This window comes from Poeciliopsis prolifica, unplaced genomic scaffold, assembly GCF_027474105.1.
Source record: "Poeciliopsis prolifica strain line A6 unplaced genomic scaffold, Auburn_PproV2 SCAFFOLD003, whole genome shotgun sequence".
NCBI lineage: Eukaryota > Metazoa > Chordata > Actinopteri > Cyprinodontiformes > Poeciliidae > Poeciliopsis > Poeciliopsis prolifica.
In genome coordinates this window covers 10,579,110-10,591,672 of record NW_026562378.1, presented here as the reverse complement: position 1 = coordinate 10,591,672, position 12,563 = coordinate 10,579,110, and the positions used below count along the sequence as shown (strand labels likewise).

The window sequence follows — 12,563 nt, the reverse complement described above, 5'->3', positions numbered from 1 at the left end:
CATTTTTGGACAGAAAATGGCACGTGATGTCATGACTCGGAAATAATTACGGGGTGATTACAAAAGATTCTAGAGAAACCCAAGCTAGGGTGAGCAAATAAAAGACAACTAAGAATGCAGCCTTGAGAAACCCCTTGGATAATTTTTTTTTTTTTTTTTTTTTTTGCTCTGATGAGACAAATCAAAATCTTGCACACTACCACCCACTCTTCCAGTTTAGAAATCAGTCCTTATGTGGTTTTGATTGCACATTGTTTAAGTTTGCACAAAGAAAACAGAACCTAGTGGGTATTTTTACTCAGGGAAAATATCTTTTTTACCTAAATCAAGGCCTGAAGCAGTTTGCCGTGTTCAGCTCAGTATTTGTCACGAGCATCCACAAACAGAGAAAGAGCAAATTGGTAAAGTAATACATAAAATATTAGGTTCAGGTAAGAAAACCATTTCTGAACAACCACATGAGAGGTGCAAGTAATCTGAAACCGTGCAGGAACGGAGGAAAACAAAACAACTCTATGCTTTTAAACCACAAAAATCTTTGTTCTCAAGTAGCACTTTGCTTTCAGGCTTTGAGTCCAATTGCTGCTTGTCAGAAGCAATCTTGACATTATGGAAAACAATTTTAAATTGAAAGATCAAAGGTGAAAGGTCAGAATTATTCTGTCAGGGGCAGAGGGGTCATCGAGGGGGAGGACTGACCTAATCGGAGCTCCTTTAAAGAAAACACAAATCCTTTACAGATATTTCTCAAAGAGTTACTCATGGCTCCTCAGCGGTTTAAAAAAATGCGAGGTTAAAACCAGCAAGCGGGGTTTTGACGGGGCGGCGCCGTGTTTGGATCATAGGTGCATGATTTGCAAGCTGTCACATGACCGCCGTGCAGATGAAGAGCAGTATCCCCCTTGTTCTCCACCCGGTGCAGGGGGCTACCCACCCCCCTTTAGCTAAGAAAGCCTCTCCGTACCCCAGGGGAGGAGGTCTGTTGCGCCGCGGCCACACTAAATCAACATCGTCCAAATGAGGTGTCACACTTGACCCCCAGCAGCCTCGGCCCCTCACACGGGTGTCAGAGCCACAATGAGCGACCCTCCATCTCCAGCGCCTGCCTGACACATTTTGATTCATGAGAGAGCCTGGGCCCTGTCAGGACAAAATTACCCCTATCAAAATGCCACCATCAACACATTCATCAACTCCACCTCTGAATCCGCCTTTTTTTTTTTTCTTCTTTTCTCCTCAAAAAACAATTCTTCTCCAAAATCAACATGCTGGACATGCGCCTGCCCTCTGCCCGTGTAGAAGCGCATGTTTTCATGGTCAGCTCGCATGCAAATGCATGTTCCCACTGATTGCCTCCCATTATTGAGGGTGAGGCTCCGGCCTTCTGCTCTGTGAGGGCAGAGCTGCGTGGCGAGCCTCGTGTCACAAAACACTGCAAACAGGTCCTCGCACATGACAATAAAAAACTAGATCCAAATCTAAATGTTGCATCTCTGAGGGCCTCCTGTGCCGTCATTATTCTCGCATTGAAGGAAGGAAGTGAAACTAGTTTATCACGATCACAACTCTGACTTGTGAAAAAGGAAAAAAATGCACATTAAAAAACTGAAGTGACCTGAGAAGGAGCCAGGCCACTCTCTTCTTTCCCAGGAGATCCTGCCCTCCATTTTGTGGACACAGCTGAGACTTTCCTCTGGCTGGAGTCACCCGGGGAACGGATCACCTTCCTCCTAATCTGCTGGGCAGCAGATGCTCTCCTGCAACTTTGGAGCTAAAGATCAATGATATCTCGTTTCTTACAGTTAGTTACAACTCAGCTTATCTTCTGGGTTTTCGTGTGTGTGTGTGTGTGTGTGTGTGTGTGTGTGTGTGTGTGTGTGTGTGTGTGTGTGTGTGGGGGTGCGGTGTGCGTGTGCGCGTGCGTGTGTGTGTGTGTGTGTGTGTTGTGTGTGTGTGTGTGTGTGTATCTGTCTTTACAACAGCTCGTGCGTGTTGGCCCCATGCTGAGAAGATCATTTACTGTTAAATGACATTCAACTTGGCCCACTGAGGCAGCCATCTGCTGCAAAGCCTTTCCCCTGGGTGACGCAGTCGCTGCAGTAAGACAAGTGTATCTGTCAACCAACTGGTGCCTTCAAGAGCTGCTACAAATGTCCATAATCTCGACATCATTATCTTTCAGAATGAGAACGAGAAGCTGCCACTATCTATTAGTGAAAACATCAACTATCTCCAAGCAGTCTTTTGATTTATAATTTGTTTATGACATTAATTCAGAAATCTTCACATGGAGCAACTGCAGCACAGCCGAAACAAATGGTAGCTTCAGCTGCGGGTAATAAAATGTTCACATTATGAACTGGTGTTTATGTAAAGTGTGATAAATGTAATAGTGCCCAGTTGCAACAACATACATGGAAAATATTATAGCTCACACTTTTGTCTAAATTTACTGGCATAAATATCACAACACTTAAGCTAAATAATTCTTGAGGATGTTAAAAGCTCTTGTAGTTTCTCCAAATAACATTTTTCTTTTTCTTATGCCACATGTGTCTGAAACCAGAAAGTGGCAGCAGCTTGGTGAGATTTTTTGCGGCAGTTCTAGCAGGAACAGGTGAAATCTCCTCTTCATGTCTATCTTCATAAAACATGACACCCAGGTTAAATTCCAAATGCAAGAGAGATGGAAAAGAAATTATTCAACAAACAGCTACAACAACATGTGAAGCAAGACCTGTGTGCAAACATTTGAATTTATTTTATTTCTTTATTTATTCATTGTGCAATAAATGTGTACATTCCAATATTTTGTAATATTTAGTTGAATGTTCCTTAAGTTGTAGAGAAATCAGTCTTCCATCAACAAGCTTCTGGTATTAAAATGCTTCCTGATTGTTTTTGGTTCTTATGCATTGTGTTCTGGGACGTTAAAGACGGTTTATGTTTGGGTTCTTTGGGCTTTTGGAGCAACCAGTTGTGTCTACACCTCAAGTTAATTTGAGGTGAAGCTGAAGAATTTGGAGATGGTTGTTGCACCGACTCCTTTGATGGATGCACAAAATCAAAACCAAAACAAGAGACTATCAAGAGGAGGCAGCATCATGATGAGGGGCTGTTCACTGGATGTGGTACTAGTATGACGAACGAGTCAAATAATGAAATCAGCAGCGAGACTATTAACATTTGGATAAAATTATGTGATCCAACAGGACAAACCTGGTTTTGGATTAAATAAAACAGAATGAATCAATTAACTTGTGAGCAATGAGTTATTTTATTCATATTACTGTAATCAGTAAACCTCTATAACAGACCAGTAAACTCTGCTGAAAACAAACAGACTGATTTCTTTACATTATGTTCCTTTTTTTCTTTATTTGTCTCTTTCTCTCTTTCTTACTTGCTTTCTCTCTTTCTTGGCGTGTGGATATGACTTCGCAGGAAACACACATCCTCTCTTTCTGGTTTGGCTTTGTGCCTACTAAATGCTCTGAGATGGCAAGATAAGCCGCTATTGATTGAGACATGTTTTGACTCTAACAGCTCTGTCTGTTTCAAGTCCGGTTCAGTCTCGTCTGTATGGAAAAGAGAGCAAAGAGCGTTTTTCGGTTTCCGTCACCTCCAAAAATGTCTAGATTCAGATATTAAGGACAATTTCTGACCAATAAAATAAATACGGTGCTTTGGAAAACTTTGATGCAAAAAGATGTGTTAATATAAAACCCATCAACACACTGTCAGATCATAATCAAATAAAACAAATTCAATTTCTTCTGAATTAAATAGGTCAGGATGCCACATGTCAGTCAAAAGTGCATCATTTACATTTTTCTGCTCGAAACAAGCAAATGACATCTTAGGTTGTGATTTCTTGTAATTTCCTGAGCAAATTCCCCTCATTTCCTGCACTTTTTAGTCAGACTATAAACCTACTTACAGTAAATATATTCACTGGCTGATGCTGTCTTACATTTAAAATGACTGTCTGACTGAAGGAGACTTGTCTGCAAGCCTGAGTAAATCAAACATGTAGACTTTTTACTAAAACTCATTCAGAGCATAATGAAAAAAATCATTCAAAAGACTGCGTTGAGCTTTTGGTCATATCTTTTTTTCCTATCATGCATATGGATTTAGTGTGAAATAGGCTTGATTGAGATGCTTTTCTGAAGGTCATTTTTCAGAGATTTCTTCTCAAAAAAAGTCAACTTCTCACAGTCTGTATTGGAAATATTTCTGCATTTCTTTTGCCTTTGGATTATAAAACACACATTCTCTGTGTCTGTCAAAGCTTTTACTTTAATGTGGATCTCTATCTTATAGTTTGTTTGTTTTTCTCTTATCTTGACCCTCGACAGAGACTTTCACCTTCAACAGTTCAAATTCATTCTTCCACAATGCACAGATTGGTAGGTCTCACAGAAAACCATATTGCTGCCACAGATCGTACACATGTCAAGTTCAACATCATAATTTCCTGATTTGTTCTGCTGTAGCTTAAAGTGGGTTGGAGGTATTATATAAAATAGCCTTTTTTTAGCCTTATACCATGTAAAGTTGTTATTTCCTCATCAAGAACATGCCTGTAGATTTGCTTTGACTCATTCATGCGTGTTTGAGAAATCCTTCAGGTTTCTGTAGCAGCCATTTGCAGGCGCCTTCATACGGTTTGATGCAAAGTCAAATTTCTTTCACCTTGTTTTTGACATATACAACATTTTTATTACCACTTAAGGTAACACAGTTGGTTGAAAAATACTGATTTTCAATGTTTATTTTCTGTTAGCTTAGCTTACTTTAGTTCATGGTAGTTTCTCATTTGATGTTTTTTTTTTTTTTTTCAGATATGAAGCTGTAACTTTCATATTTCCCAGATATTTTATAAAACATCAATGAATTTTTTTTCTGTATATACTTTTTGCTTTTTTAATTGCACTAAAATATGTATTTAAATCAACCTTTCTCTTTCGAAAATTATTTTCCATTTTAAATAGTCCTTTTTTAATTATTCAAGTTCATTTGAAATATTTAGGCAATTGCATTTTGATCATTTAAATATTCCCGTCTTCTAAAGAAATACTTAAGAAACCAGCTGATGTTGTAGTGTTGCAACTTATCAGTTTGAAAGTCAGGGTTTTTGGTGGTAACAGCAAACTGCAGTTGCCTTCACAACATGTAGGAAGTTTTAAGTGAACTAGTGAATACCAGCTTCTTTGAAAACATCTCTATACCAAGCATATCTGAGTGATGTTATTCCTTCAAAGGTGCAAAGTAGCACCTGGCTATGATGTTGACAGTGTGAGTGAAACCCAGGGTTTTGTTCAGCAGTAGTTCATGTCTCCTGGAATGGCCGGTGTGGGTCATTCACCCCACGTAATGATGACAAATGAGGGTCAAACACCTGGGAGCCGTTGTGACATGGCAGCTGCTGTTTCTTGCTTCTTATGCATTAGACTGGACTCACACGGTGCAATGTTTTTTTCTCCACCCATCCCACTTAAATTCTGTGTAATCCATTTTCCTGAAACAGTTCTTGCCTTCATTTCGTTTGTGTCTAAATGAAGCTGAACTTTTCACTTTGACTATTTAGGAAAAACAATCTTTTCTTCACGGCTGTCTGAACAAAGGGCGAGCAGCGGGTAAACACCTCTAACCACCAGAGATGAAACAGAGCGGAGAGCGCATCATGTGCAGTTTTATTCGTGTCAGCTGAACTTTTGATCATTGACCAAGAAATGAGCCACTCAGTGGGTTCATTTTCTTTATCTTTGCACATTATGAGTGTAAAACAGCTTGTGCTATTGTGGGTAGGTGTCAGAGAGTAATGTAGAAACATATTTCTACATTACTACCACAGATTTTATTGTATTTCATTGAAATTTTATGAGTACACTTGGGGATCTTTACTGCAGATTTACTGGAGAACAAACGGCATCATGATGAAAAGGTTGAGCAGGGTTTAGTCATGAAACATCATCTCAGTCTCGCTTGGAGTTTTATTTCATTGATATTTTAGAAATGGAAAGCGTGTGGCACCGTTCACTTCACATGACGGACTGAGCAAGGAGAGCGTTAACCTGCGAAACAACCAGTAAAACCTGTGGCACCTCTGAAGATGCTGCAGAGCTCAGACAGTCTGCTGATAGTGAAATTATCAGTTTGTTCACTCTTCAATTTGAATCATAATAGAAAGAAAACCCTCAGATAACCACAATCCAAGCAAAAGAATGTGCTCAGATAAAAACCAAAATGAAACTTTTTAGCCTGTACAAAAAACAGCAAACTAAATGCATTTCACTTATTTTCATCTGGATGAAGCAAAAAACAAGGTAATCCTAAAATAAGTGCATCAGAGGCTTCAAAATGGGGAAAGATTGACTTTCTACAAGGACAAACTTAAACATTCAGGTTTAAGGTTGAACCTGAATGTTTAGATTCTACCTAAACATTCATTCAACTGGAGCTACAAAGCATGGCAACACTTTATTTGAAGGTGTGTGCATAAGACTAGCATGACCCTGGCATAAACATGACATAACATCTGTTATGAACATGAAGGAGTCTTTATGAATGTTTATGGCTGTTGTCATAAAGTGTAATTCAGTAAATAATGACACCTTTAGTGCAAAGTTGTACTAAACTTTTCATTAAAAGTGCCAACTTTTCACACCTCTTCAAATAAAAGAAGATGAGCAGGAATGGATTAAAGTCCAGGTTTAAATCAAACAGAGAATAGAAAACAGTTGACTATTCACAGAAACTCTCCATCCAGTCTGGCTGAACTTGAGCTTCTTTTTGGAAACAGAATGGGTAAAAACATATTAATATATAACATATCTCTGACATTCAAATCCTTAAAAAAAACCACTCAAACAAAGAAAACTGCAACAAAACAAAGAGTTTTTTGAAAACCTTTTATAGCTTCACTTCCACTTCTCAGTTACCACTCATATTAATGTATCACTTAAAACCCAAATGTGACAAATTGTGAAAAGTCCAAAGGATGTGAATACTTTTGCGAGGCACTGTATGTGTTCAAAATGCAATCCCGCTCTTCATTTCCTCAAAAAAACCAAATCGACGTGAAAGTAAATTCATCTTTTTGAGATCCTCTTCCAAACAGAAAGTGTCCATGGGAATCTTGGCACGTTGGGAAGGCATTTCTCCCTTCCTTCCCTCCTTCCCCCCTACTCCTCGCCACCTTCCCTTCTGCACCCGTGCACCAATGCAATTGTTTATTTTCTCCCATTGAGGCTGCTCCATTCACCGGCTCTCACATTTACTCTGCTCAACTGGAGTGAGACAGCACTTATTCGAGGAGAGGAATGCAGCGTTCCACTGACAGAGCAGCAAGAATGCCGCAGAAATAATGAAACCTTCTCGAGTAGAAAGTACAGCTGAGGGCAAACCTCGTCAAACCGAACAATGACGGAACTGGCAGGACTTTCTGCCGTGATGAGTATGTCCGCACATCACCTTGACACTTCAAAGCCGAGGAGTGTTTAAATAACGCTCAGTGAGGATCCCATCAGGGGGGAAGGTCATTCATTTTAAGTGCTTTCCTCCTCAGAACAATAAGCTGCTCTCTTGTAAGACGTGCTCTGTCCCCCGACCTCACTTTCCCCAACCACAATAAAGCAACAATAAGCAGCAGCACAAAGGTTATCTCTCTTGAGCTCGACCTCACTTTGGAGAGCTCACCTAGCTCCTTTGTTAGCGAGCCCAGGTGCTGCAGCTTCCTCTGCTCTGTCTCTGCCTAAAACCTTCAACCAAACACCGCCGAACGAGTTTAATGTGAGACAGGGAGTTACATCATTCTGGCCACATCACCACCAGTCTTGTCGGTTTTGATGGGCAATGCCAGGCGACTCATAAAGAAACTGCGCTCAAGTTTCTCTTCTTTTAATCACAAGCAGTGTTTTGTGACACATCTTTTTGCAATGACGCATGTTGCTTTGTCATAGAGTTAAATGTGTTCACAAGCTTGTGTGATATAATAAGACCAAAACTGCTGACTACGCGCCGCGCTGTGCCAAACAGTGACAGTGTGCGTATCCAGAACTGGCGAAAAACTCACAATAACTTTAGGTTTCGAACCTGGAGGGTTCAAATAAAATTTGTCAGGCATTCAGGTTTGAAAAGTTGTTTTGCGGATGATTTATCTGAGCTGCAAGATGGACAAGTTGAATGAATATATGAGGGTCACACCTGCACTGATGAGATTATTTAGAGTTACATATTCGAGCAAATGCAAAATTTAAACAGTGAAATTTTTTATATATCGCCGTTGAGATGGAGATAAGTCTTTGGCATCTAGAAAAAAATCACCCATACATCAATTACAAATTAAAGCACTGCCAGTAACTGCTACAAAAACAACAAAAACTTCATAAACCTGGAACTAATAGAAGCATTTTTTCATATTGACAATGGCACTCCTTAAGATAATGAGCTTAAATTAGACGTTTAGATGCTGCTTTTATTAAATCTTTGCTAAAGTAATGGTGAAATGAGATTAATGAACAATGTTCATCATTGTAAAGCGACTTGTTTTTGAACGGTTTACTTTTGCACATCTGAATCTGGTAACTTGCAAAACTGTTAATGCACCTCAGCTTTAACTTTTACACATGAGTTTATGCTGTAGCCACAGAATTAAACATCATTACCAACACCTCGGAGCTAAATATTTGTTCATCAATATTTTCTCAGAAAAACATTTGAATGTGTGGCATGCACCATGAGCCGAGTGCAGCCAGCTTTCACCACAGAGCTCCTGGTGTGTTTGTGCTTTCTACCAGCTTTGCACGTGAAGAAAACTGACATTTTTGCCCATTCTACTTTGCAAAACAGCTCGAAGTTGGTCAGAATGGTTTGATAGGATCCATGAAAAACATTTTTCAAGTCCTATAGCAAATTCTCAAATGGTTTTACACTCTTAACACACGACTTATGCATTGATCTAAAGCAAAGAGCCATTTTGTAGGTCTGCTAGTATGTTTATGGTTTTTGTCCTGCTGGAAAGCGAATCTTCTCCTCAGTTTCAAGTTTTTTGTGGCCTTCAGCAGGTTTTCAAACAGAACTATTGTGTGGTTTGCTTCATTCAGTTTTTTGTGGCTACTTAAAGAAAAGCAATCCCACAAAATGATCCTGCCATCGTCGTGTTTCACCATGGAGATTTGTGTTTCCACCATTCTCAGCATTTTGCTTGTAAACCAAAAGGTTTGGTCTACAAGCAAAACCCTAACCCCTAACCCTAACCCTAAAAACAAAAAAATAGTTTGTTTTTATTTTAATACAAAACATTTGTCACAGCTTCCTCATAATGTGTCAGTGATGCTTCTCAAGTTACTTGTAGACCAAAAGGTTTGGTCTACAAGTCTGTGCCTGTGTCAACTAAATAATTATTAATTAGGCGACTTCTGAAGGTAATTAGTTGCACTTGGGTTTATTTAGGGATGTCGGAATAAAAGGCACTGAAAATAAATTCAACATTTTTTGTGGGTTGCAGCTATAATGCGACAAACTGTGAAAAACTTTGAGGGATATAAATGTTTGCATAGAGCCAGTACAGCTGAGATTGATCTCTTATTAGTAATTATACAATTTTAAAATAAATAGGCTAATAATTCAAAATATGGATTCTGCCGCTTTAACAATATCTCACTCTTCTTTCTTTATATTTAAACAACACAATGAATTTTATGAATCCAACAACTCAAACTCGTCATGCTGCCACAAAGCTTTGTCATGAAACCAAACTCCCTGCAGCAGAAGCAGCTTATTTAAAAAACAAAAACAACGCAACAACATGTAGCACTGATGACATTTCATCCGCAGCCAGCCTGTCAGGTTTAATTAGGATGACTGTGGAAGTGCATTTTCACTTCACAGTTTTAGCGGATTACTGAACAGCATTTTCAGGTGATTTCAGAGATCATCTGACATGCAACTTGTTCCCCTGCAAAGTGTTGGCATGTTGTTTACAAATAACACAAACTTTTGTCTTCTAACTGGTTCAAAAACTGAATGTTAAGATTTTGCCACAGTAATTTTTAAAGGTTTGAATGCGTGAGAGTGACAAAGAGTTTAAAAGCAAACAGAGAAGTAAAGCTTACCTGCCCTCTACTGGTCAGATAAATGTAGGAGACATCAAACTAGAAACTTTCCTGGGCAGATATGAAGACTTTTTAAGTGAAATGATAGCAATTCACCTGATCACTGACTTGATGGCAGTCCACAGGCACATGGATGTCCGAGGAGAAGTGTTATGAGGACATTCCCAAAAATTTACATGACAAAAAAATAGTTTGTTTTTATTATAATACAAAACATTTGTCACAGCTTCCTCATAATGTGTCAGTGATGCTTCTCAAGTTACAAACTACATGTTTGGAGTTTCAATGCATTGTATTCTCAATTACATGAGAAAAAGCTGTAAGGGGAAGTCAAGTCAGACAGATAAAGGAAGACGGTTGTGGCACTAAGAGAGGAAGAGAACTGAAATAGGATCAAGTTTTTTTCTCTGTGGTTTGTACTCGTAATATTGAGTGGCAGAATGTTCAGAGGGTTAGATTAGTCACCCTCGGTGCAGAGCACAACCTCTCCATCACCTCTCAGCATGGGGGACGAAGATTACGATTCAGATTATTATTACTATGACAATGAGACTAACATTACTGAGAATAGCACCAATGAACATGATTGTGGCTTCTCAGTCCTGGCCGGCTCCCACATTTTCCTGCCCACCATGTATTACCTGATTTTCTTCACTGGATTCTGGGGAAACATCTTTGTGATCGCGGTGGTGGGAAGCAAAGGCAAAAGAGCGGGTCGCCTGGTGGACATCTTCGTCTTGAACCTGGCCGTGGCTGACCTGGTCTTCGTCCTCACGCTGCCTCTTTGGTCCATCTCTTCCAGCCAGAAGAACGGCTGGGACTTTGGGTTTGCCAGTGAGTTCCTGTGCAAGCTGAGCAGCTACATCATCTCTGTCAACCGCTTCTCCAACATCTTCTTTCTCACCTGCATGAGCATTGACCGCTACCTGGCAATAGTGAAGATGATGGATTCAAGGTACCTCAGGAGTAGTAAGTGCATTCGCATCACTTGCGCTGCCCTCTGGATCATCTCTGGCATCCTTGGCATTCCTTCTCTGATCTACCGAGAACTGGCGCCATCTGCAGACGGTCAGTCCTGCCTCGAAGATGATACTTTGGGGCTCCTGATTGGCATGAATCTGGGCATGGTGTTCCTCACGTTCATCTTCCCAGTGCTGATCATCATGGTCTGCTACGGAACCATCATCATGCACCTCAACAGGCACTGCGCCGCTGCTGGGAACGCCCGAGCTGAGGCTCGCCGCAGACACTCACTGAAGATGGTCCTCTGCATCATCGTGGCGTTCGTGGCATCCTGGCTGCCCTACAACACCTTCAAGTCCATCAAAATCATTTCCTATCTCTCAGAAGGCGATCTGAGATGTAAAGCATGGCTGCACAACGGGTTCCTCGTCTCCTGCTGCCTGGCTTTTCTCAACAGCTGCGTGAATCCGGCCATCTACTTCTTCTTGGACCACCACTTCAGGCGACGGGCGAAGTTCTTGTTCCAGAGCTGCATCGGGAAGACAAAGATGCTGCAGAGCTTCAACTCCTCTGCATCTATCACCAACCCCGGCACTTCTGAGAGCTATGCAACAAATGGTGGGCGAACGCAGATTCAGATGTCCCTGCAGGAGGAGAACAAGTCATTCATTACCTTCTAAAAGTCCAGAAGAGGTGACGTCATTGTTTTATATTTCAATTCAAATTTGACAATGATACACAATTTTATTCCTTTTTGTTTGTTAAATTTTAGCCTCTGTTAATTTCCTCCTATAGAGAGTTCGGTGTATTGCAGTAGAAAATTAAATAACTCATCTTTTTGTTTGTTTGTTTCTTTAATATTTATTTAATTCTTTTTTTTCTTTTCTTTTGACTTCCTCATCTAAGAAAATGCTGTTAATAATGCTTATGCTGGAGGACAGTGCATAACTTCCCTGTACATTTTTGCATGTCGCATTATTATTTTAGCATTAATCTAACAATAGTTTCTAATCATAACAGTAGCTTTGAATCATTACCATTTTTATGTTTTTGGTAAAACTTTCAAGGTTTGTATTTTTCTGCTTCATCTTTTGTTGTAAAACTGTGATAATTTTTCTAAAGCTTTTTATGATGGGGGAAATAAATGTGAAAGAAAAAAATATGTTTTTTTTCCAATTGTATAGCTGCAAGTTCACCCAAATAAACACTTTTTTATTAAATTACAGTGAAACTGACAAGCTCCAGTAATCCATAGTTTACATATGTTAGCCACTTTTGATGAATGGTTTGATTTGTATTATATACATGTATTTAAATAAAATCAAATGTTGTCGTGAATACATATTTTCTTGCTGCAATGGTCTTCCTCCACTTCTTAAGATAAAACAAATCTGTCAGCTGCTGTTTAAGCATGATTTGAAGATAATACAAATTGACACATTGTAAACATATATAATGAGCTTTGTAGTGACACTAAAT

General features: G+C 39.6%; 1 protein-coding gene across 1 annotated transcript; it reads left to right on the top strand.

Moving 5' to 3' along the window:
* The first annotated feature begins 10,593 nt into the window (after positions 1 to 10,593).
* gpr25 (G protein-coupled receptor 25) lies at positions 10,594 to 12,344 on the top strand. Its single transcript, XM_055027201.1, has one exon. It carries the CDS (start codon positions 10,625 to 10,627, stop codon positions 11,762 to 11,764), a length of 1,140 nt encoding a protein of 379 aa, XP_054883176.1. The 5' UTR covers positions 10,594 to 10,624; the 3' UTR covers positions 11,765 to 12,344.
* The last annotated feature ends 219 nt before the right edge of the window (positions 12,345 to 12,563 follow it).